Source organism: Temnothorax curvispinosus, unplaced genomic scaffold, assembly GCF_003070985.1.
Source record: "Temnothorax curvispinosus isolate PA1 unplaced genomic scaffold, ASM307098v1 QBEX01004244.1, whole genome shotgun sequence".
NCBI lineage: Eukaryota > Metazoa > Arthropoda > Insecta > Hymenoptera > Formicidae > Temnothorax > Temnothorax curvispinosus.
The window spans coordinates 376804-401673 of record NW_020214024.1 but is presented as its reverse complement, the minus strand read 5'-3'; the positions used below and the strand labels follow the sequence as shown (position 1 = coordinate 401673).

The 24870-nt window shown below is 43.3% G+C and overlaps 2 protein-coding genes across 2 annotated transcripts; one reads left to right on the top strand and one right to left on the bottom strand.

Moving 5' to 3' along the window:
* Positions 1-1946: 1946 nt before the first annotated feature.
* On the bottom strand, positions 1947-13791 carry LOC112453284. Its single transcript, XM_025013927.1, has 5 exons — positions 12697-13791; positions 12324-12619; positions 12165-12241; positions 4668-12079; positions 1947-4580 (listed from the first exon to the last, which is right to left on the bottom strand). Exons 2-5 carry the CDS (start codon positions 12497-12499, stop codon positions 2487-2489), a joined length of 9759 nt encoding a protein of 3252 aa, XP_024869695.1. The 5' UTR covers positions 12500-12619; positions 12697-13791; the 3' UTR covers positions 1947-2486.
* Positions 13792-14785: 994 nt separating this feature from the next.
* On the top strand, positions 14786-17393 carry LOC112453265 (G kinase-anchoring protein 1-like). Its single transcript, XM_025013898.1, has 6 exons — positions 14786-15289; positions 15461-15526; positions 15899-16130; positions 16235-16492; positions 16596-16750; positions 16832-17393. Exons 1-6 carry the CDS (start codon positions 15110-15112, stop codon positions 16862-16864), a joined length of 924 nt encoding a protein of 307 aa, XP_024869666.1. The 5' UTR covers positions 14786-15109; the 3' UTR covers positions 16865-17393.
* The last annotated feature ends 7477 nt before the right edge of the window (positions 17394-24870 follow it).

Here is a 24870-nt window from a genome sequence, read left to right as displayed (position 1 = left end):
TATAAATTACTATATTCGAACATATACATATGTAATAATTACGAAATCTACAGACGAATAATTTATAAAAAAAAACATGATATACGACATTACACGTATGACTTATCAAAATTTTAACGAGCGTGCCTAATTGTGAGAATGCTCGTTTTTGTACACTATTATGAAATGTGTAATCGTAGTAGGATAGCGGCAGAGAAGCGACAAAACATTCATTGCACATGTAATCAGTTATGTAAATATTCGTATATTTATTTTATTTTAAATTACAAGTGTATGTGGTGCACACAATAGAAATAAATCTAAGTAGATAATATTGTTAGTGTTGAAAATATTATGGACATGTGAAACGCAGAGGAGAGCTACTCTACTCATCAGTATCATCACTTTATGCCATTTATGAATTTAATAAAGTCAACAAATACATATACTTCATCTTATCAGAAAGGTTTCTTTTCGTTTTAATAGAAAAAATGTAGCTATATATTTTCCCATCTTGCAGTATTATATGCGTCTGTAAATATACACGAATTTTTATGTAACTTTCTTTTTAATACATACGTACACTTATATACGTATATATCAAAAGAATTCAGAGTAATTACAGAACATTAACAATTCAGTCTGTCCTTGAAGTTTTCTCAGGTTTCTTTATTATGTGCTACGATATTGTATCGAGCTACGTTTGACATGAGAATACACAAATTTTTCATCTTCCAATATCAACATAATATGTACACGCGTGACCATAATTAAAAACGCCACAAGAAATAAAAACATTGATTTATTTTTAATGTAACGTGAGACTATAATAAAGAATATAATTTTTTTATGACATTTTGATAAATCTGCCTTGCTTGAAGATTGCACAGTAAAAATCCTCAAGAACTATTTTCAGGATATTTTGCAATTATAATTTCTTCGCGTTTATAAACGTTCTCCAGGCTAATTTAGGCACGTCTCAAGCATGACAGATTTTGTAACAATTAAAATCTTTGCTCGCTTTCTTCACATCAATCGCCTCATTAGTATGCAAGGTACGCTTTATATAAGTGAAATAATAAGCACATTTTTATTTTCTATATATACATATACACGTATGTATATATATATATTTATAGTTTGTATTGGCTCTATAAACTAAAACATAAGCTAGTAGAGAATGATCCTCGTTTCGCTCAGAGCCTTGCACATTCTACATCGCGATTCCCAAATCGCTATTTAACAATTACACTGTTCACATTGAGCAAAGCGAGGCACGGCGTAACTTATTCGAGAAGGTCGGAAAAGTCTTTAAACGACCGACTTTAAACGAAAGTCTTTAAATAGACCAAGACCGTCTCCGTTTCTTGCGTTTTCACCGAATTGCAGGGCGTACATTGTGATTATGAATATATAATCAGAAATATTGTGCTCTTTGTTTCTCAGAGCCATAGCAAACCGAACGGCTGTCACAGATGCAAGAGAGTGAATGAAACAAGCGAGAACATTATCAGTCTCGGTTTTATTACTTATTAAAGATTAAAGAGCAAAATCAGGACCTCCACTAGGTTTGTTACGGTTCCGTTTTGTTTTAAACAATCACACATGAGTTCTTACCTCTTACAACTGTTACAAATGAACAACTGCTTACATTACGACATGACATTACGGAGCAGCAGTGAAATCCTGCGACGTTGATTATGATTTTCTCTTTGTCGCAATCGTACGAAATTGGTTTGACCATCAATTATCATGCCTTTTAAATCTCGATATGATAAAAGAAATCTTTATCGTGCACGCTCGCTACCGCGATTCTCACTATTGCTACTCCGTTGTAGACACACAGAAATATTGACGGAAATCGAGAACTGTTCATCAGACATGAATCTTTATGATATTCTAAAAAAAGAAAGAATAATGATATATATATATATATTTATATATACACATACATATATATATATATATATATATACACATATATATGTATGTATGTATGTATCCTTTATATATAAATAGCTTGCTTTTTCTTCATTTACTCTAGCGATTGTATGAACATTTCCTCTTTCATATCAAACGTCGATGACGATAAAATCAAGACCACAACAATATTTTGATGCAATAATGAAAGTGTATCTATAATATCGAATCCTATGATCCGCGGAATATATTCGCGGTTGTTTTAGCTTTTAGTTTTTTATTCTTTTTGTTTCAGTATGGATAAATGCACGCGCGCTCGTACGCGCGAGTGCATTCGCTCTTGTACATCTAGGAGCTTAGCGATAAAATCTAACGCCAAGTTTTACTGCAGTCTAAGTCTAAGCGCTTACTCAATATTATAATTAACTTAACGCATTATATTTACATTTAAAAATAGATTCAAAAGTTTGTGTGTGTGTGTGTGTGTGTGTGTGTGTGTATGTGTGTGCGGACGGTGCGCCCGCCGCATAGTCTATTTCAAGTGGAAACACGTGTCGTTACTCGTTACCATTACCCCCGACAATATATTACCTGTCCATAGGCCTAGTAGCTGGCACCGAGCTCTCCACAAGATCATGCCTCTCGATCGGCGAGTTCTCCAACGTGTAGTCGGCCGGGTATCCCTCGGGATACGTCGGCGTGGCCTCACCACCCTGCTGTCTCAGTCTCAGGTCGCTCGATCTCTCCCGATAGAAGCTCTGCGACGTCTCGACGTTCGGCGACGAAGACGACTGCTCTTCCGTCTTGCCGTCCAGATCGTCAGCCGTGGAATAGTAACTCTGGCTCGCCTCGCTCTCGGGTCTGCTGGGGTCGTAATAGCCGGGCGAAATGCCATGACTGGGGTAGTTGGGCGTCTCCTCGGCCGGGGCGAAGTAGCTCTGACTCACCTCCTGAGGATTACCCTCGTAGTAGCCACCGGGCGTGACGTGCTCCTCGTGGGGATCCTCCTCCAGTCGCGAGTTCGCATCTTGATCTACGGACTCGTAGTAACTCGCCGTCACCTCCTGCTGATGAGCGTAGTAACTGGATGGCTCGTTCCGGTGACGATCGCCGCTCTCCGTGACAAAGTTCTGTGAGCAGGTCTCCTCCAGGCCGGGCATCGAAATCGGCACCTCGTACGACGTCGACACGTTCTGCTCGACTATCACCTGGTCCTCGTAGTCGCTCGAAGTAGGCACAGAGTCCACGTGGTGGGTCGACGTAATGTCGGGATTCAGGTTGTACGACGAAGAAGTCGGAATCTCCGGGACGCCGTTGTCGTGGATACCAGGATGCTCCGTGCTGACCGACGTGTCCGGTATCACGCTGGACGAAGCGATGTTGAGTTCTTCGCATGGCGGGATCTCGTACGACGAGGTGCTTATCGCGCTCTCCTGATCCTGATCGCGCTCTTGGTTCTCAGGGGTCTCCGGCACGTAGGACGAACTCGCTGTTTCGTCCTCGTTCAATCCAGAATTATTAGTCGACACGGACGACGTGCCTATGCCATCGACACCGACGTCGTTCGACTGCGATGGTATATTACCCTCCTGACTGATCTCTGCATCGGTTTCCAAATTCTCCGCCATGCTCTCGCCCTTGTCGACCTCGTAGCTCTGCGTAGGGAAGCTTTGATCGTCAATCGCCTCGTCCGCGTCGGCACTCGGTCGCTCCACCTGACTCTGCACGATCTCGTTGAAGGACTGCGTCGGCGCGTTCACATTGGATTCCGCCGAAGCTTCGTAAGACTGGGACGCTTCGTTGATCTTTGTATGTTCGAAGGACTGGGACGGTGGTTCCGCCACAACAGTCTCCTCGTCCGTCTCCATTGGTTCGTACGCGATCGACTGGGTGGCCTCGCCTGCGGAGCTCTCCAACTTGGAAGCGGATTGACTAGGTAGATCCGTGAAGTCGCTGCTGACAGACACGTTGAACCGCTCGTACTGAGACTGCGAAGGCGTTTCTTGACTAGCTTCCGCGATCGTCGCCGTCGCCGTCGCCGTCGCCTCCTCCTCTTCCTCGAATCGCAGTTCCATACTTTGGCGCAGGCGACGTCTGTCCGTTTCCTCCTGCGACGATGGCTCGTCGCTTTGACAATCCGCCGCATTTTGCTTGCCAATTGTGCTTCTGGCGAATAGATCCGGTTCGACCACTTTGTCCAACTCCATGGTCGCGTCACTCGGGGAATTCGATAACTTAGCCGACAGAACTCGTGAAGCTGTTCGACCCTTCTTTGTGTTCGTGCCTGCTACCTTCTGATCCGCCGACTTAGCATTACCACTAGATCCTTCAGAAACCGTTAGCTGCTTCAGTTTATCCGACGCGTTTGCCTCGTGCGATTCGCTCGCGGCTTTACGTTCGCTCGAATCTGTCACCTCGAAGCTCAATTGTTTCATCGAATCTATTTGCGAATTAGATTCGGACGTGATCAGAGTGATTTCGTTTATCGTAGCGTCGCTCTCTTTATTTCCGCTTTTCGTTTCCCGCACAACTTCCATCGTGCTCGAGGCCGTATCTTCGTTAGCCGATTGCTGCAGAATCAGTTCCTCAGATGTGTTGGGAACTTGCTGAGAAGAGTAAACCTCTCGCAAGGTCGTAGGCTGCTCCTCGTCCAAGTTCTTGTTGGTCAATGTAATCGATTTCTGCGGAGATCATAAAATAATAATCATTTCATAATAATCATTCATAATAATCATTCATAATAAGCAAATAATCATTTCCGACGTTACCGTGATATCCTGCGATTGCGCGTTCTCCGAAACTTTGGAGACCAGCATCTCCGATACTGGCACGTCCACGAATGTCTGGTCGGTGACGATCGTTGTGGCTAATTGCGAATTGTCCACGTATGTATCGTCGATGATCGGCATCGACGGAGTAGTTTGTACCTGCGGGTTCTCCAGGATCATGCTGTTCGGCACAGTGACCGTGTACGAGGTCGACGGCGCGATCGTGATCTCGGCGCCCTGCACGTTCTGCGTTTCCGTGGCCGCGATATTATCCTCCAGATTCGAAATCACCAGGTACTGAGTATTCGCAGGAATCTCGGTGCGATCTATCTCTCCGCTCGCTACCGTCGCCGGGCTCTCTATAATCTCGCCGATGTCCGGCATCGAGTTGCCGGGGATCTGAATCTGCGTCTCTCCCGTGGCGGATATGTAGGAGATGCTGGGATTCGTAATGGTGATCGGTAGCTCGAGGGACGATGGGATAGTGGAGACCACCGACGTGGCAGTCGAATCCGTCGACTGAATCGGCAGATTGCTCGGCACCTCGAGCGGCGTCATGATCGGTTGATTCAGAGTCAGCGAAGTCTCCAGCACAGAGGGCGAAGATATCGGTTCCGTGGGTGGGATGATGGTTGACTGCAGGATGGTCTGATTGATGAGACTCGTCTGAGTCAGACCGGTCTGCGTCATGACGCTACCCGCTTGATTCTCCGGCAAATTGATCTCCTGCTGAAAGTCCGTGTTGGCGAGAGCGGCCGCCAGGATGTCCTGATTGGACGTTTGTATCACCTTCGACGCCGGAAAATTCTCGCTTACGATTGTCGTTTGACTAGCCTCTGTCACGTTGGCTTGAATATTCGGCAAGACACTGTTGTCGAATTGAAGAACAATGTTATCCAGGGTTCCGGCCTCTCCCAGCGAGCTGGGATCTATGTACAAGGTTCTCGTGCCGTCCGGGTTCTGCGTCGTTCCTTCCAACGACATGAGAGTATTGTTATCGAGTGGCTGTATCTGTCCTTGTTCGTCTATCGTTACCAACACGTAGGTTTGCGTGCCGTCACTGCTCTCTGTCGGCAGAGCCATGATCTGGGGCTGCGCGGCCGCCTTTGACTCCTCCACTTTTTCCGCGTCGCACTTTTCATCTTTAAATTTCTCAGTTTTGCCCAGCTCTTTCTGCGGGGCATCTGGAGCAAGCTGGAGATCCATTTTCGCCTTCTTCTCCGCGTTGAGTGGTTCTAGCGAAGATAAAGTAGCGGTACTGGCCGCGGCGATATTCACGTTCGAGGTGGTGGTAGCGGGGCTCATCGAGTTCACGGCGATGTTCAACCGATTTTTCTGTGCCTTACTCGAGACCGAAGATTTGGCGGAGGACTTGAAAGTTGCGGGAGTTGTCTGTTTCGACTGGGCGACCGTCTTGGTGGGGGTAGCAAGGGTGACGACGGCGGTCGTGGCGGTGGCGGCAATCGTCACAGTTGTGGTTGTGGCGGCAGTCGCGACGACCGTCTGCTTTGCTTGGACATTCTGCACCGTCGATACAGCCGGTTCTTGCATTTTCTGGACGACGATCTTTTGCTGACTTTTCATCTGGCGGTTGCTAGTTCTAGGTATAATGACTTTTTGCACGGTTGACGACACGGCGGCTTTGCCTTTCGGCTGTACCTGCTGTACCTGCTGCACCATCGTCACCGTTTGTTGTGTGCCGCTCGGCGAAGCGACGCCTTGAATGCTGGTACCTGGCTGCACCACCGTTTGCTTGACAATCTTCTTGCTATGTGACATAGTTTTTTGAGATACCGCACCGGCGTTAGCGGTGTTCTGTATAATCAACGTGTTGCCCGATGGCGATTTCACGGAAGCCTTTGTTTGCGAGCCTGCGACCGATATCGGAGCCTGCACCTTCGCAGACTTTTGCAGAATCGGCAGCTGTACCTTTTGCTGTAGCTGATACTGCACCTTGCCGCCTTTAACCGGGCTCTTGGCGGCGATGGCTTTAACCTGCTGACCGGTTATCGGCGTCAGAATGGTTTTGTTGCTGATGACAGCTTGCGGGCTCAATATGGTTTTACCGGTGATGGCTTGAGACACCGGTGTCAAGATCGCTTTCGTGCCACCTAGACCTTGAGCTTGAGGAGTCAAAAGAGTCGCGCCACCCTTCGTAACTAGAGCCTTCGAGCCGATGATGGTTTTTCCGCCCAAAGCCGAAGCGCTGATCGGGGTATAGATGCCATCTTTGGTGAGAATTCCCTGGGACAACGTGCCCGTGAATAAAGCTGTTTTAGCGATATTACCTGAAATCGGAGTAAGCATGCCCTTGGACGTGATTATGCCCTGCGTATTAATAATCTTGTGACCACTGGTGGTCAATTTGGATGTGGTAGGTGAGCTGCCAGCAGCAGCGACGGTAGCGGCGACGGTGGCAGCTACGGTATCGGCCTTTGGCGTAATAATAGTCTTGGTGGCGATTATACCACCTTGTGGACTGATCGGGCACAGCAGCTGACCTTTGCTCGTCACGATCCTCTGTACTTTGCCGCTCAGAGTCTTGGAAATGTTCAACGGCACCATCTTGGTCTGGCAAGACTGTCCCGACGTCAATATAACGACTTTGCCACCTTGTTGAATCACCTGCGCGTTGCCTGCTGTCTTGCCGCTAGTTGGAATAGCAATTTTCTGTTGAGTGCTGGACTTACCCTGAACTCCCTGAACGCTATAACGCAGTTGTTGGCCACCCGTGGTCTGCACGATAACATACTTTCCTGGAGTGGTACCTTTCTGCGTCAAAAGGGCTGGCGGTTTGCTGGCTGGCTGAGCGCTTTGAAATTTCAAACTCTTCACCCCACCGGTAAATGGCTGTACCAGCGGTTTAACATTCGTGATGGTTGGTTTCGCTTTGCTCTTGGTCTTCAATATCGCCGGCACCCCGCTCTTTTTCTTTGTCGGCGACGTTTCCGCCACGGTAGTCTCGTTTGCGATCTTGAATTGAGTTTGCTGAGTAGGCGACACTATCTGCGTAGTCGGAGTAAAGGAGAGCGTGGCTGGAATTGAGCTGGATGTTGGCATAATGGAAGATATAACGACAGGCATTTGTTCGATGCTCTCTGGCGTCAGCACGTCCTCGCTGAGAACGAACGGCATCGAGTTGATATCCAGTTCCATATCCGCGAGACTCTGAGCACTCTGTTGTACGTATTTTTCCGTTATCGGCGTGGTCACGACGGTCTGCGATGTAGCTGCGACGGCTTGTTCCTTGTTCTGCGCTTCCAGAAGCGCATCCGTCTCCTCTGTCTTTAATACTTGAAGCTTTTTCGTCAAAGACATGTGCGGGCTGGATTTTACAGCAGTTTTCATCTTGCTATTCGATGGCAGGGTCTCTATTTTAATTATTTTTGCCTTGGGACCGCTTTTTTTATCACTCTTTTTCGCAGTATCCACTTCCAGCTTGTGCTTCACACCTTTCTGCGGTACTTTATCGAGTAACTTTGTCTTCAAAATTTGGACCGGTTCAGTCAACGTTACACTTTCTATTATTCGCGGCATCTCACGCTTTTTTACCGGTACATTAATATCAGACGATAATAATGATGTAGCTATAAACGTTTTCGGGATTACATCCAATTTTTTGACATCAGAGATACTCTTCGTGTTATTTTCGGAAACAGAGAGTGTTTCCGACTCAAGTAATGGTTTAGACGTGGCAACGAATTCGCCGAATGACGGCACAAGCTGATGACCATCAGAATCGAGGACATTATCTCCAATTTTGGTATCGATCTCAATCTTTTCTTCGACAACAACTTCAACATTTTCAAGATCACTCACAATCGGTACATTTTCTCCGATTTGAATATTTTCAGATATCTCCAAATCTTTGTTCAAGTCGTCAATTTTTTTACTTTGCGCAGATACAGCAGCGATACTAGCATCGATCTCCTCAGCTTTTCTTTTGGTGGTCTTTTTTTCCTTTTTCTCTTTGGATGACATCTCAGCGTTTTCAACTATAATCTTCTTCTTATCCATTTGTAAAGTCTTCAAGAAAGCCTCCTGGAACGTATTGGCTGGTTTTTCTTCCAAAAGTAAGTCTTTGTCCTTTCTTCCTTTACCTGTTTCTGGAGTAAATCTACCTTTGTATCTCGTTTGCATTGAAGATTTTTTGGGTGTCAATTGTTGCTCGATTAATGTTTTCGTTGGACTTTTTGGTGTATTTCTCACGTCATCTGCTTTAGGTGACTTTCCCGGCGACTTCAATTTAAACTGATTAACATCCTGCGTTTTCTGCGATTTTTCTTCCTCCATCGATTGCATCTCTTGTTCTTTTTCATCTGATTTATCTGTTTTTTTCTGTAACTCGGAACTTTTCAGGTTTCTTCGTTGTTCGTTCTCAGTGTTCAAAATTTCACCAATTTCATCCGTTACTTTGCTTATCGTCGTCTTTGTCTCATCTTCTTCCTTTACTTTCTCTTCGTCATTCCGAGATTCAGGCTGAGGCTCGATCTCAACTTCAATTATGGGTTCAGATTCAACTTTACATTCAGGTTCAAGTTCAGGCTGAGGCTGAGATTCGAGTTTAGGTTCCGGTTCAGGCTCAATTTCCGCACTTTTATTAGCTTGAATATCTGCGTCAGTAAAATCAATTTGTGACAATTCAAATTTCTTTATTTGAGACTTTTTTGGCGGCAGAATATCCACGTTTGTTTTCATGGCATCTTGTACTTCAATATTATCGGCAGTATCTTCAACTTGCTCTACGATTAACGGCTTTTCGTAATCTGTAAAGCCTTCGGTATCTTTACTTTGCTTTGATAGACCTTCTTTCTTCTCCGTTTCGGATGATTCGTTCACAGTCTTATCTGTACCAAGTCCTACTTTCTCCATATTATTCGTAGCTTCTGGCTTCTGGAACGACATTGTCATTTCTACATCTTTCGAAGATACATTTGCGTCAACTTTTACAGTAGCTATTTCGTCCAAAAATTTTGCTCGTTCCTTGAGTAAATCGCATTTCACTTCTACAGATTTACTCTCTTTTTCTTCTTCGGAAAAGATCTCCTTTTTACCCTCAGGTGCTTTGTTTTTTATATCAATCGATAAGATGCTAACATTGTTTTCGGCGACAGTTGACGTTTGATCAGATACTTCTATCTCTTGCTTATCCATCTGAGTGACGAGTTCGTTGCTCCTCTTGTCAACTCCTTTAGAACGTCTGCCTCTTCTAGATTTGCTTGCGATTCTTTCGGAAGCTTTAGACTCACTCTCAGATTGGCTCTCGTCCGTCCTGAACGCTTTATAGTCAGAATCTTGAACGTATATATCGGACTCCAAGTATTTCTTGTTCGGTTTGCGTCTTCTACCGCTATACGAACGATCTGTATCGGAATCTGAAGTCTTTCGTTCGATTTCGATTCTTTCGCTCACACGAATTCTCTTGTTGCCTCTATTAGCTTTCGTCTTTGGACTTTTATACGCGCTAGCACCTTTACCAGCCGATCTCGCGTTCTTACGTGGTCGGCCTCTTCCTCTTTTAACTAATGTCTGGCCAATACGGTTTCCCGAAAGACTATCAACACTTTGGTCTAACATATCAGTATCTGAATTTTCGCTTTGTTCTGGTAAAGTCTCTGCAGATTCGGATACGGTCTCGTCCTCCGTTTCCGTGGTAAATCGTTCCGATAAAGTGTCGTCTGCTTCTTTCACCGAAGCGTTGTCATTAGATTCCGCGATCGCGTCCTCTGAACCAGTTTTCTCAGACTGTAGTAATTTTTCATCGCTGGATTTAATCTCTGTTTCGTCCTTCTTTTCTGACATTTCGTTACTCTTTACCGATACAGTCTTATCGGTAGCAGTCTTCGATTTCCTTTCAAAATCCTTTGCAGCACTCGAAGAATGGCCATTGTCACCGTCTCCTCTTTCAACTTGAAATATTTCCACAATCTCTACCTCCGTTTCGCAAGTGTTAATATTAGATTTTTGTTGCGTATCTTCGGATCGCATAGTTTTCCCTTCTTCCTTTATATCTTCGTCAGATTGTTTCATTTTTGCTTTATCTTGGACACTCTCGTTGGGCTTTTCGTCCTTAGCTTCTGCCTTAGCTTCCTTCTCTTGTCGATTGTCTCTACCTTGTATTATTTCCATTATTTCGTCAGCTTTCAAGTCCATATTTTTACTTAATTCAGATAGTTTATCGGCTTCTCTCTTAATTTCATTTTTCAGAGCTTGACTCATTTCGAACTCCTTGATAATTTCTTTCTTCAAGGATAAATTCTTCTCACCGAAAACTCGAGGAATTTTTCGTACAGGCGGTATAGAGGGCTCGCTCAAATCATCTTCATCAAAATCAAAGCACGATAGTCGTGATTTTTTGTCATCCTTATCGGAAACCTGTTTGCTCTCACTATCGGAACCCGAAGTATCCCTTTTTTGTGACCTGCTTAACGTTTCACTGGATCCGCCACCAGCTTTGGTATCCTTTCCAGAATTCTCAAAATCGGATTTTTTGTCGAAATTAACGTGTATGTTCTTCGAAGCATGTAAGCTGTCTAATGAATCTCGCATCACGTGTATCGAAGATAACTGTTCGGTTTCCTTAAGTAGCTTTTCTGCTTCTGCTGCAATTTCGTTATTCTCTGCAGTTCCAGCATTCTTCTCAGTATAATCCTTACTATCATCGATGCTTGACGACGTCTTCTCCATGGACAAACTGCTTAACCTGCTATTTGAAGAATGATTTGTATCAACGTTCGTTTCTTCGTCCGATTCGTCATCCCAGTCGGCCAACAACTTTTCTCGCAATTCCGGATCGGTTTTCTTTTTCTTATTGGATTTTTCACTCTGTTTCGAGTGCTTCCGTTTAACTGATTCTAGCTTACTCTCGGTCTTCTTTTTACTCGATTGACTTTTATCTTTCCTCACGTATTTTCGTTTCGGCGTACTAGTATCGGAGATTCGACCACGCGCGTGAGAGTACGTCTTCACCTTCACGCGTGGCATTGGCGAGTCGTCGGATCGATGGCTTTTTATGTGACAAATGATAACGTTAACGCGCGAAGAAGTGAAGTTACAGAAGTGACAGCGATACACTGGGGAACCTGCGTTAGTCGGAGTCGACGGTAAACTATTGGGTTGCTGACGAATGCGGACTTCGTGTTCGCTCTCCCCGCGTAAAAAGCGTGGGTGCGTAATCTTCTTCGCGATATCCATGCCATCGCTTCGCCTATGTCCTTCCTCGCGATCGCGCTTTTTCTTCGGAACTTTCTTCTCACCGAACAGAGCGGAGATATCCGGTTTCTCTTCAGGACAAAATTTCTCCTGATTCAATATATCAGGATCTCCTCCCGTTAATTTCTCCGCCATCTCCACGTCGCCTGGGAACTTGTCCATATAACTGGTACCATCTTTACTCTTGGTCCTATATTTATCTATACATACAAAAAAAAAGAACCGATAATTTTGATTTATTTTGTAAAAAAAAAAAAATTGTATTATAAGTTGTACGATACCTACCCATACCCTTTTTGATAAATTCGTCTTTAAGGGTACAATTGTACTTGTAGATCTGTTGGTAATTTTTCACAAATTCACTGAAAGAAAGATTATTTAAATGGTTGCTTTAAACAATTTCTTCTCTAGCGAGATCAATTAATAAAGCTATTTGTAACTTACTAAGTGTCCTCTTGAAAAAATTTTACAGCAGCTATCAATGGTTTCTTTCGAAATTCAATTTGTATATCTTCCGGCAAATTATCCAGCCCACGGACTTGGCCAGGCCACCAGGATGCTCCTAATTTAACCCAAACGACATCTCCATCCAGATAATTGATTTCCGTTTGTTCACACATCTTTGCAAAATATTTGATTAGCAGCGACCTTTATAAAATCGACATTGGTAAATAGCGAGAGAGCTCTCTCAAATCTATTCTAGAAGAATGGAACGTTGGCACGTGTCCAGGATCGGTATGCTGTGCAAAGAAATACACATAATCTCAATATACGATTAAAATATTTTATATGTAACTCATTCAGAAAGAAAAGATACCTTTACTGCCACATACAAAACAGGCAAACGACGAGCAGCTGCAACGTCGCAGCGTAGCAGATAGCTCGATGTCTCTCTTTCGTACAATCTTTCGTATAGTCTTTTTATTATTCTCTGAATGCAAGAACCGTCGAAAATACTATACACATACAACCTTCATCCATAAATTAATTATTAATCGTTGTAAGATTTCAAAATAGACTTAAAATCGTCGAAACTGTTACTGTACGTTTGTCCAAACGTTTCGTCGTATCCGTAGAACGTGCCGCAAATGTCTCTTAAGCGAATATTCCTCCGGAATCCCAAGCATGCTCCTTGGCGACAGTCATAAAAATAACACTGGTTCAGAACGAATCTCGCGTATCAATGCAACCGACGACGGTGGAAGGTGGAAACAGGTCCAAAAGTCGAAAGACGACTGCGTGGTCTAGCTAACTCGATGCTGCCGATGCTGACGATGCTGACGTTGCTGGCGGCAGCTACGTCGGGCATCTTAGCCCGTGGGTCGCGTGACGAGCGATCAGCCCTCGGTATCTTCGTTCCTCTAGCGCACCTCTAGCTCCGTTTCGGGCGAACCGCCGGTTAAACACGACCAACACGCTCACGAGTATTACGTGTGTGTGTATATATATACATTATATATACACGATGCGTCGGGAAGTCGGCGAGCGTCGGTCCCAGGAACGCAAACGCAGCGGTGGAAGGCGCGAGGAGCGCGCACACACATACACACACTGAGACGCGCGCGCGGGCACTTTCTCCGTCTCTGTCTTTCACCCTGCTCTTTGTCCCTTTCTCGCTCGCTCGCTCGCTCGTTCGCTTTTTCTCGCGACACCTCTCTCCGCCGTATCCCGCCACAAAACGCACACCACTCGGAGGCCGCCAGATACGCCTCGATACGCGATTTTGCACGCATGCACGCGCCAAGTAAAAAGGCCCGAGCCGAACTAGACCGTACTTGGCGACAACGTCGTTTCGAAAGTGCTACGTCGTTCGCACAACAAGACGTACATGTCGGTTACCCGACTCGCAACGGGGCCTCACACGGTAGATGGTGGATCAGAGATACACGACCATACACGACGATTGAATGTGTTGTGTAGACCCGAACACCACCTTCTCTCTTTCGACCCGCGACTGTCGCGAGTCGCGAGTGATCGCGATTGTCGCGAGTGCGAGAGTGCGAGACTTCGGCGGCAGGCCTACCAACCGCCAACATTTTGCGAATCGCGCGCGTCTTTCGATTTTTTATATATCCACCGTTTTCTTTTCTTTTCTTCTCTCGCGACAATATAGAACTTGGTCCAACGTCTCGGTCTCGGATTAAATTCTAGCATCGTAGACACATCAGGCCTTACTTTTCACCTCGTTTCAAGAACCGTAAAGGCCATTGCACGTAACAAAGTTTTAGTCGTAATCGTAAGGCTGTAAGAAAATAGACCAATCACGGGCGATTATTCTTCTCGCGCTTGAAGAATAATCGAGTGTGATTGGTCTATTTTCTTACGGCCTTACGCGTATGATTTAAAACTTTGTTACGTGCAATGGCCTTAAGGGCCCGGACACACTTTTTCGTAATGCTAGGTCTACAATGCGAGTCGTAAAGTCGTGAGTCTCGTAAGAATTGTCCAATCACAATTGAATTTGAGGAGAATAATCGACTGTGATTGGTCAATTCTTACGACTCAAGACTTTACGACTCGCATTGTAGACCTAGCATAAAGCAGGGCACACACACCTTTCGTAGAACGTAACAGTAAGGTTCCGACCAATCATGTTGCTCGATTCTTACTTCTACGGTTACAGACGGCCGAATTGAGCAACGCGATTGGTCGAAACCTTACTGTTACGTTCTACGAAAAATGTGTGTGGCCAGCTTAACAGTAATTAAAGTTTCGACCACGCGCGTTGCTTGAATCGGGAACGTATGTATGTACGGTCGTATGTACGTTCCCGAATCGAGCAACGCGCGCGCGCGCGTGGTCGAAACGAAAAAGTGTGTGTCGGGGCTTTAATCGACAATCGACCCCTTGTTCGCCGAGCGAACGGTGGTGGCGCTATCATCGCAGTTCGTTTCCGGTGTATACCGGCGCATGTATACGTCGCTGTTGTCGTCGTCGTCATCGACGGCGCTGTTTAATTTTTATCGGCGCCCGTTCCGCAGGTTCCGCTATCCGCTTCTCTGCGACACTGTCAAGTGTCACTTCACAAGACTGCACAGGTCGCGAGGTCGAGACCTGCCGGCTGCCACTCTCGCAGTCTCGCATCATCTCGCCGATTTCTCTTTGCGCCTTGCGCCTGCGAGTCTACGGTTTGACGCCGGAAGTGCACGGTGCACGGTTCACGGTTCATTGTCGTCGCGTCAGCGATCAGCCTCGACGTGCGCCTTTGCTCTTTGTCGGAGCGTAGGAAAATGGCGACTGCCGTGCCGTCGCGATTCGCCGTCCTCAGCATCGAGGACGACGATTACAAGCCGAAGAAGACGCCGAAGAACGCGACGGCAACCAAGACCAACGCTAAGAATAAGGGCGACAAGTCGAAGCAGCAGCAACAGCCGCAACAGCAGCAGCCGAACAAAAAAAAGCAGAACAAAGTACGACGTGTGCGCCCATCGTTGCGTTTTTGTTTTTGATTAGCCGGCGGAACGGCCGGAAGCCGGAGCGCGTCAGCCGGAATCCGGATCGTCGCGGCGCGGCGGGAAATCGCGACGTTTCAAATTCTTTCGACGAGGGTTATCATGATCTTTTTTTTTCCTTCGTTTTAGGGAAAAAAGAAGAAAACGAATAACGATGACCAGCAGTGGGAACAGTGGAAGCAAAAAGATACGATGGTAAAATTAGAATTTTTCACCGACGTATGTAAGATTTATTTATCAGATGGCTCTTTTCTAACTTTATTGCTGAAACTTGTCACTTGTTCGAATATGTGTCTTACAAAGTATTTTGCGGTATTTTCTAGTTTGTTATTTACTTAGAGAGTTAACTACAAGATGTACGATGAAAATTTTGAATCAATTTTAAGTCTGAAATTTTATCTCGATATAGAGAGTGCAAGAGATTTAGGATTATTTTTATTTTTCCATTTGTTTGTAATATTTGGTAATTTCTATATATATATATATATATATATATATGTATATAAAACTTAATTTATGTTTATAATTTTTTGTCCTTTCGTTATGTTCACGTATGATTACCTTAAGGCTGTCGAGGAAACGTTCGAGCAAGAACTGCACCAAGCCATCCTGCTGTCGAAATTGGCGTACGAAGAACACGTGGTTAGCGTAGCAAAAAATGACAAAGAGCAAGAACAAAATAAAAAATCTGGTAAAAAGTCGAAAAAGGCAACTATGTCGTTGGAAGAATTTAATAGCATGGGAACAAGTGTGACGGTAGCACCGTTAACAACGGAGCCTGCTCCGGATAAGTCGAGAGGTATGCGTTTGTCAAATAGCTTGAGAATGAACAGAAGACGTGTATTATTAATGTGAAAAACCAATTTTTAACCGATAAACTGATCACGTGTTTGTCTTTTGCAGAAGTAGATGCGGAATTCTTTGAAAGGATAGAGAAGGAGACGAAAGAAGAGATAACAAAGGGAAAAGAGAAGGACATATTGAAGGCCAGATCAAATAAAATCGACGATGATATAACGTTTGCGCAGTTAAGACTGGAGATAGAGAACCGAGATGAAATAATCAGCCAACTGAGGACCGAGGTGCATACGCTGAAAGAAGAGTTGACACAAGTTAAAGAGAGAAATAAAAAACTTTATCAGATATTGTCACACGGCGAGAGTAAGTATCACATTTCTACGGTATACATATATCGATCTCGATATACATTAGTGGTACATACGTGGAAACTTTCGTTATTTGCAACTGTCTCTTTTTCTTTTAGTGAAGGATAAAGCGTCGGTATTGGCTGAAGTAGCAAAATTACAAGAGATACGAGATGAACTAACATCCGAGGTAGCTTCTTTGCACGCTCAACTGGAACAAGAAAGATCTAAAACACGTACATCTAGTGTAGATGTAAAAACATCTAAACAAACTGTACGTTCGATACGTTGTTTTATCGATTTTTCTGGAAATGTATTAGACACGTTTGTGCTTATCGCATCTTACATATTTCAGAACAAGAAGAGGCCGGCCAGTGAAAATGCCTAATTCATTTTTCACGAAAACGTACCATTGTGATCACGTAATTTTAATAACGGTGCATATTGATTAAGTATCAGTTTGAAAAGAAGGAACGTTATATATGCAAAGAGAAATTTTAATTTCTCTTGCATATGCAACATACGTTGTATTTGCTCGTAAAAATAAGTTTAAGATACGCCAGATAGCAGTTAGCTCGATCGTTCCGCGAATGTATATTTTGAAAGTAGACGTACAGCCTACAGTGTTGATAGTTTTTCATTTTTGTTTTTTCGAAAACCGTAGTTTGTTTTTATGTTGTATATTTCTTTTCTCTTAGTAAGTTCGATAAGTTTTTTAAATTTAAAAATACGTTAAAGAAAGCTCTGAAATAATGTTCGCTAAAGCTCTTCCATAAGATTTCGTAATGTATCATCTTCCGAATTTGTGTATTACACAGCCATGTGAATATAAATGATATAAATATATTCACATACCACACACACACACACACACGCGCGCGCGCGCGCATACATGTATGTATGTTAATTGATTATATATACAACTTAAAATATTTTGTAATAAAATGTATATTCTACACAATACTATGTGTTAATCATTAATCGCTTTCGTTCCTTTTACATTTTTGTATGCGTGTATTAATATACAACTGTCTAATTGGTGTAACAAATTTAACATTATTTAATGAGTAAAGAAAAACTTGTTCATTATTTATTTAACAAGCGTTACGCTATCTCATTGTGTAATTTTTTATAATTGCGTAGAACTGACTTTCTTCATAAATCTTAATTTTTTACCTTGTCCGATATATATCTTTATTTAATTCAAAAAACAAACTTTAATAATATTTGTCTATTTTAAATTTCCACTCCAAGGTATTATTAATATCTGAGATTAGGAGTCGTCTTATATTTTTCTACGTTACCGAAATATATTTAGTGCTACGAGTTAAATTTGTTGAACATCGCAAAATTTAAATTAAAAAAAAAAAGACTACTCGTTTGTAACTTTTGTGGTAAAAACTATACGAGTTTTATTAATAAGCCTAATGTGACGTTCCACATTAATGTCCCAATTTTCGAATTCGGACAATTTTGTTTCTGCCCTATGTAATCATCGTCATCTACTCATCTCCATCTACCAATTTCCAGTCTTTTCAACGATTCCAGTGGGCGGCGCTACGCCCATTCGCTACGATACTAAGCTTCATCCGGATTATACGTGCGGTTGCGCATTTTTATGGATATTTTTTTGTTCACTTTTTCTGCCTCGAGTTATTCCGCGTGAATTTTTTTCGAGCTCGCTCCCGGCAACTTCAACATGCAGTTCGATACGTTACACCTCACGTTCCGATTCTTTCTTTCTTTTTTCCCCCCTTTTTTGTACGGCTTTGCCCCATTGGTTCTTCAGTACACGTAAAAAAAGAGAATTTTCCTATTCCACGTTAACTTTTATATGCATTATGAACTATGTCTCGTACGAAGAGAAGTAATTTGTTTTATTCTTGATTGTTTTATCCGGACGATAAAAATTATACGTAATTAAAAATAATTATGTAAAATCAGGGGAACACACACATTTCGTTCGAACATCCTAATTTTCTATACGCATACTGCATAGGAAGCGTAAATTGGTCTTTGGCGTAAAACGTTTGCTATATGTTGTTGAAGAAATGTGACGATCGCTATCGCTTATGACGAGTCAATCACGAAAGTGACGAAAATCGCGATGATTATGTTGGAGAGGCCGCGATTAATGCGATATGGTTTAATTCTGTCTGGGGAGACCGATGCGGGTTGGCGACCTGGACCTGGACAGGCGCGTCCTCGGTCCTCGTCTCTTCTGACTGAGATCTTGACCAATAAAAGGGGCATTAGCGCTAAGTGGACGCTTCGCCTACTCGGTCATAGTCGTGTTTGTTACGCGAGAGCAAGAGGGTGACAAAGATAGGAGGGACGCGTTTATAGCGACAGATATAACTGCCGCTTAATTTGCGATAGCTTGCGCCGATATATCTTCAACTTTTAAGAAATAGAACAGAAAGAGATGACAAAGATAAACGCGCGTGATGATTCGTATACAACTAGAAAATACATATTTAAATTTTCACCAGAGATATTATAAATAACGATTCAAAGCTTAAATTTTATACTTTTTGTCATCAAGCATTATAGCACGTCGTTAAATGAAATAGAAAGACTCGCTGCAAGCAAACGTGGAGTGTGTGACAAAGCTAGAGCACTCTCTATAAGATTCAAGATTAATCCGTTGATCCTTTCGTTCTAAAATAATTAATTGCCGGAATAGACAATCCGGCATTCACAATGCGGGACAGTTGCGCTTTCACTTTACCGAAAGTAAAAAGTTGTTTTTTAGGATAAAACGCGCGACTCTCTCGAATCCATCGCTGTTGCAGAGGGAGAAAGATAAGCGTAGGAGAGAAAGGGGAAAGAGAGAAAGAGAGAGAGGGGGGGGAAGGGGCAAAGGAGAAGAGGGAGAAGAGGAACACGGTTGACGGTGGATTGAGGGTTTTAGGACGCGCGACGGTACAGGGTACAGGGGGGTGACAATGGAGATTCATTATCTGACAGTCTATTGTCATTCCTGCGGGCTGAGATTTTGCTCAAGCCACGAGTACGGCGAGTACCGAGGCATTACTCTACTCGGATATATATGTGTGTGCAATGTATGTAAGAGGGGGAGAGAGTGGCGAAATGCAATACCCTCTCTTTAAAAATAGTCGCGTTTGTTGAAAAGTCGGAGGAGCTGCATTTTTTTCCGCGCCCAACGCGATGGCTTATCTCGATCTCTTACCTTCAAATTCATCCACGAACGAAATTCCATATATTTTTTTTGTTATCGCTTAACGCGACGGTGACTCGCACGTGTTAAGCTGTTTAAAAATCCTTATTACAAATTAATTATTGTTAATAATTTTATTTTACAATTATAGTAACAATCGTCATTTCCGAGTTTCGACTTTCTATCTATATTAATAAAAATTTTATATTTTAGATGGATTAGTTTTGAGGTATATATTGCAGGTATATATATGTAACAGAAAAAATGAATATAAGTCAAAAAAAGTTGTTAGGAATGCACGAGTGCATTTTTGTGCAATTCGAGACGCTCAATGCTTCTATCTCTCTTTAGCGGCCAACCATACCGTGTGCACGTATATGTATACTCGTATATATATAAATAAATTAACACAGACACGTCGAAGAGAGATTACGTATCTCAATAAAGGCAATCGCGACGTTGTTTACCAGATATGCGTTATCCGAGATGAGATATGAGAAACAGAAAAGACGAATGGAAAATTAATACGAACATTAGGCAGGAAAATTAAGGAATTGAGGTGGCGACGGCGAGCGGCGGAGGATTCTCGGCAGAGGTGAGAGGTGAGAGGTAAGGAAGGGAGTCTCGTTGTCACGACGTTATTCATCCCGTGTACTATGTTCATACATATATAGACATTCGCGGTGTCATTAACGCTCTCCCGCGGATATAGCGGCGCGCGCCAAGTGTGCCCTTTTTGAGATGCATCATGCCAAGTAAGCATGAATTTATACATATAAAATTCACGTTTTTTATCGTATTTAATAGAATAATAAAATATTTAATGTAAAAGAACTTGTTAATGAGATAATGAGCATGAAAAATTTTGTTTACCATGATACTTAATTCTTTTATTATTATAATTATGCCTATTAAAATAACAGAATTTGGCACGAGACACTATCGTGTCTCTTGATATTGTATATTATATATTGTACAATGTATATTGTATATATTGCCAAGCGGCGAAATTAAGACTAACGAGGAAAAAGTATTTCTGCGCCGCGAACGAGTTCCCTACTAACGACGGAAATGACGAACTTTCCTTTCCGTAGGATAATGAGATCGCGCGCGCGCGAGATGGCCGCGATCCGGCGATCGATGATCCGCATGATACACGATTCTCTCGTTCGATCGAAATAATATCCGAGAGGATAACTCGTCAAACTCGTCACCTGGATTCGTATAATTGATCGATACAATATCAGAAGCGAAGATATGCCCCGCCGGGACCTCGCGGCGGCATGGCATTCTCGGCTTGTAGCAAGGACGCGACGTCTGATTCCATATCTATTTTGCAAGATGCAAGAGCGGCTCATCTTCTCGTCGTCGGGAGGAAAAGAAGAAGGAGGGGACAGTGGTGCAATTTAAAGATATGATAAATCGATACGATGCGACGTTACATCGTTATTTTACGGGAAATATTTGTATTTGTTGTGTACGAGTCACGAGTGACGGCATGCGGCATATCGATTGAAAAAATTCTGTTACAAGTCTCATCTTATAAAAGATCTTATAAAAGTTTAAGATAGTGAAATAGAGTTTTCGCGAACAACCGAACTTGTTTGACTTTCGAATTCGGCTATATGTCGAAGAAATTTTTCTTCGATTACTTATTTCACTCGATAAATGCATTTCTTTCAATCTGTGGTATGTAATTTTGGTTACTCGATATTGTTTTGTTTCAAGTTCATCGATATACGTCCTCAATGGTGCAGGTATATAGTTTAGGTCGTTGTTATTGGAACACGTATAATCCGTACCGTATGATCGTAGCAATAGTCATAAGCCATACGCAGACCTCTGAATATGTAATATGTCACGCGTCTGATTACATCGCTAATTGTAAGATCAAGCAGATTCCGCACGATGTATCAAGCGATCAAATCGCGTTCATATTCAGCATACCGTTCGGCAAATTGGCGTTTAAGACAAGATACAAGATACATCCCGCGAGATACACCTCGCTCGCCGCGCGCGCCGCGGTTTATCGATGGTACGTTATTATCATAAGCTTCATATCCTTCGATCATCGCGTATATCGACAGAAAGTTTACTTACGTATCATCTCGTATAAGAGACTCAAGAGTGCTCAAATGCGCTGTCACTTTTATATTTGACAGTAGAAGGGTACTCAAAAATATCGCAATGCTCGGTTTTTCATGCTTGGACGCTTTTGCCTTTATGGTTCCCCGCACTTGTTAAGGAAAACGAAATTGTTTCGCCATAAAGTTATAAGGCTAAAACGGTCGAGAAAGAAGACGTAAAGAGACATAAAACGCGTCATGCGAAAAATTTTGCCCCGTTTCTTCGTGGGATCGAGCGACTTTGATTCTCGCGATTCGAATCGAGGAATCGAAGCCTAACCGAGGCCGGCCGCCGCGGCGCGCGGCGCGGCACGGCGCGTCGCATTGTCGCATAGTGTGTCCGCCTGTCCAAGCCAATATACTGTCCATCAGCCGGTCCAGCCGTTCATCGATGCACGCAGCACGAGCACGCGAAACGATTAAAGTTTTACAAGTATCGATTCTATCACGGCGCTAACGTTGACAGACAGAGGGATCGTCAAAGAGCATAATAATTACTGCGAGCCCGTAGAGAAGAGGCTCAACCCTTTGTTCTATAGTCATTTTACGAGAAGGGGCTACCCGCGCTGGGGATGCCGCGAAGGGATCGCTCACGGTTGGAGAGCATCCGTTTCAACCGCACCATTATGTAATTGATCCGAGTCTTTCCTACACGATATCGTACGCGTTCGTACTTTCGCGTTCGAACGAATCTAACCTCTCGTTTGAAAACGTCGCGAAAAGGGAAGCGAGAAAGAGAGAGACGAGATTTTAGATATTTTGAGATAATAGTGAAATAAAGAGATTCCTGTACCTATCGATTGCTATAGAGGAGAGAGCGTGACTCATCTCTCGCTTCTTTTTCCATTATTCCAATTTATTAATCAGCTATATAGTTTTATTAATTTTAAAAAGATTGAAGGCGCTTTCCTCGTTATGCGACAATTTTGCATTTGTTTGTAAAGATATAGTTAAAAAGTCCAGAGGTATCTTTGACACACATTTGCGTCGAGTGTCACGCGAAAGATTTAATTTTCACATTGACATTTGATAGCGTGCAAATATAATTTAGAAAATCCGCTCATTACAGAAATCTTTTTGCGCATTGCACGGAAAGGGGAGATTACGTTGCATCGGGCGCGCGATTCCCGAATTCGCCGAAGAGTCATAATTAACAGAGGTCGATGCGTGTAACGACGGACATAATTAGAAAATGGTATACAGCGCGGATTCCTACCTTCTTTCCGCCTGCTCCCGCCAACCCTTCCCGATATAGCGCGATTAATGCGCGCCCTCCATTATTCATTTTCATTTATATATATATATATATATATTCGTCGCGGCGACGTAGGGGTGGGGAGAGGGAAGGACGGCGGCGACGGTGCGCAATCCCCGAAAAGACAATCAAACGGGAATTATATCACCAGTTCGCAAGTTCGCCCTCTCCTCGCGTGTGCGCGCGCGCGCGCGCGCACACACACATACATATTACTCGAGGTCACACACAGCCGCACTCCGCGACGGTAGATATTTAATTAAAGTTGTTTGCGCGACCAAGTTCGGAAACTTTGGGGATAACTTACCGTCCGGGAAGCGGCACACCCCGAGGAAGGGGATCGCATTTAATTGTCCCCACATTAAATGCGTCCTTTGAGTTATGCTCGTCATCGTGTCACCGGAAGTCGCTATCGAGCTATGCATTTTACTGTGCCGCGCCGCAAAATTTATTAATGCCGGCGTCCAATTAATTCTCTCTGCTTCTGCTGTTCGACCGAATGGCGGATCGTTACGGATAAATATAATATAACATTCCATTTTTTACACACATTTTCTGGGCCCGTATACCGCCGCGTTTTTCATCTTACAGAAATTAATTCGAGTTACTTTCTACAAATTTCGCGTAATATTCGTTCGTAAAAATCGCTGATTACTTCTGGATATGCTAAAAATAAATTCTGATACATGTACTGCCCGCGAAGGAAAGAAAAAAAAAAGATTCGAAGGAGTATAAGGGGGGGACGAGAAGAGAGACAACGCGATGGCGATACATTCGTGCGGCGCGGCGTCCTGAGAAACGAGAGGCCACGCGAGATCGCGTAAACGTATTCGTGTCAAAGGCAGGCAGCTCCGGTCGAGAGTCGAGACCCGAGTTATCCTCCGTGACCCCACTCTGTCATCTCGAACTTACTTCGCCTCCTTTCAGCCATCGCAGCCGCGGCTGTTATTTCATACGTGACATTCTACCTTCCGCTTCCCTCGAATATTCCATCGAGATTCTTTCTCGCCGTGCGCGTGTGTAAAATGTGAATTACGTTATCGAGCGGACGTTTCGAGAGCGGATGGATCTTTATTCCGAAACAGGCGGGCACAAATTAAATTTATACATGAGTATTGTATATTCTGCTTCTACTCTCTGGTTCTGGTTCTCTCTCTCTCTCTCTCGTCGCGTAAAAAGAATATTTTTTCATGAAAAAGATTTCATCTACATAATTGTAAGATAAATGACAGATTTCAAAACTAACCCGCGTAAATTGTATATCGTAGATACATTGACGGTTGGACTATCAGGAAAATCTCTGTTTCCACAAAATCCGCGTATTATATAATATATGTATAATACATACGTATGTACATGTTATTTGAATACTTGGCGAATGAATAGATATATATTAAATCTCGAGGTGTTCACAGTTGTGCTTTGTTCCCGTAAAAAAGAGAAATTTTCTGTCACGGTAAGTGTACATAGTGATAAAAGATGAAAGATTCAAGTCAGTCGCATCCTTGAAGTGCGACCGCGAATATTTCGCGCTCTTTCGAAAACTCACCGAGATAAAGCATAAAGCTTCCGTTACGCGTCTCGTTTCCGCGATATTGTTCGTGTGTTTGTTGGAACGCGCCGAAAGTCTATCGCGGCGCGACGCTCCGAATTATCGCATTAATACATTATGATTATTTGATCAATTAAAACGCAAATCTGCATCAAAATCTTGTCCGATACTTTTGAAAAATGTTTGTTCGTTATTCCGTTATATTAATATCAGATTATAGATTATATCGTAATTTACTATTTTTGGCACACGATATCTCGCGTTAATCGCTTTCTCTACG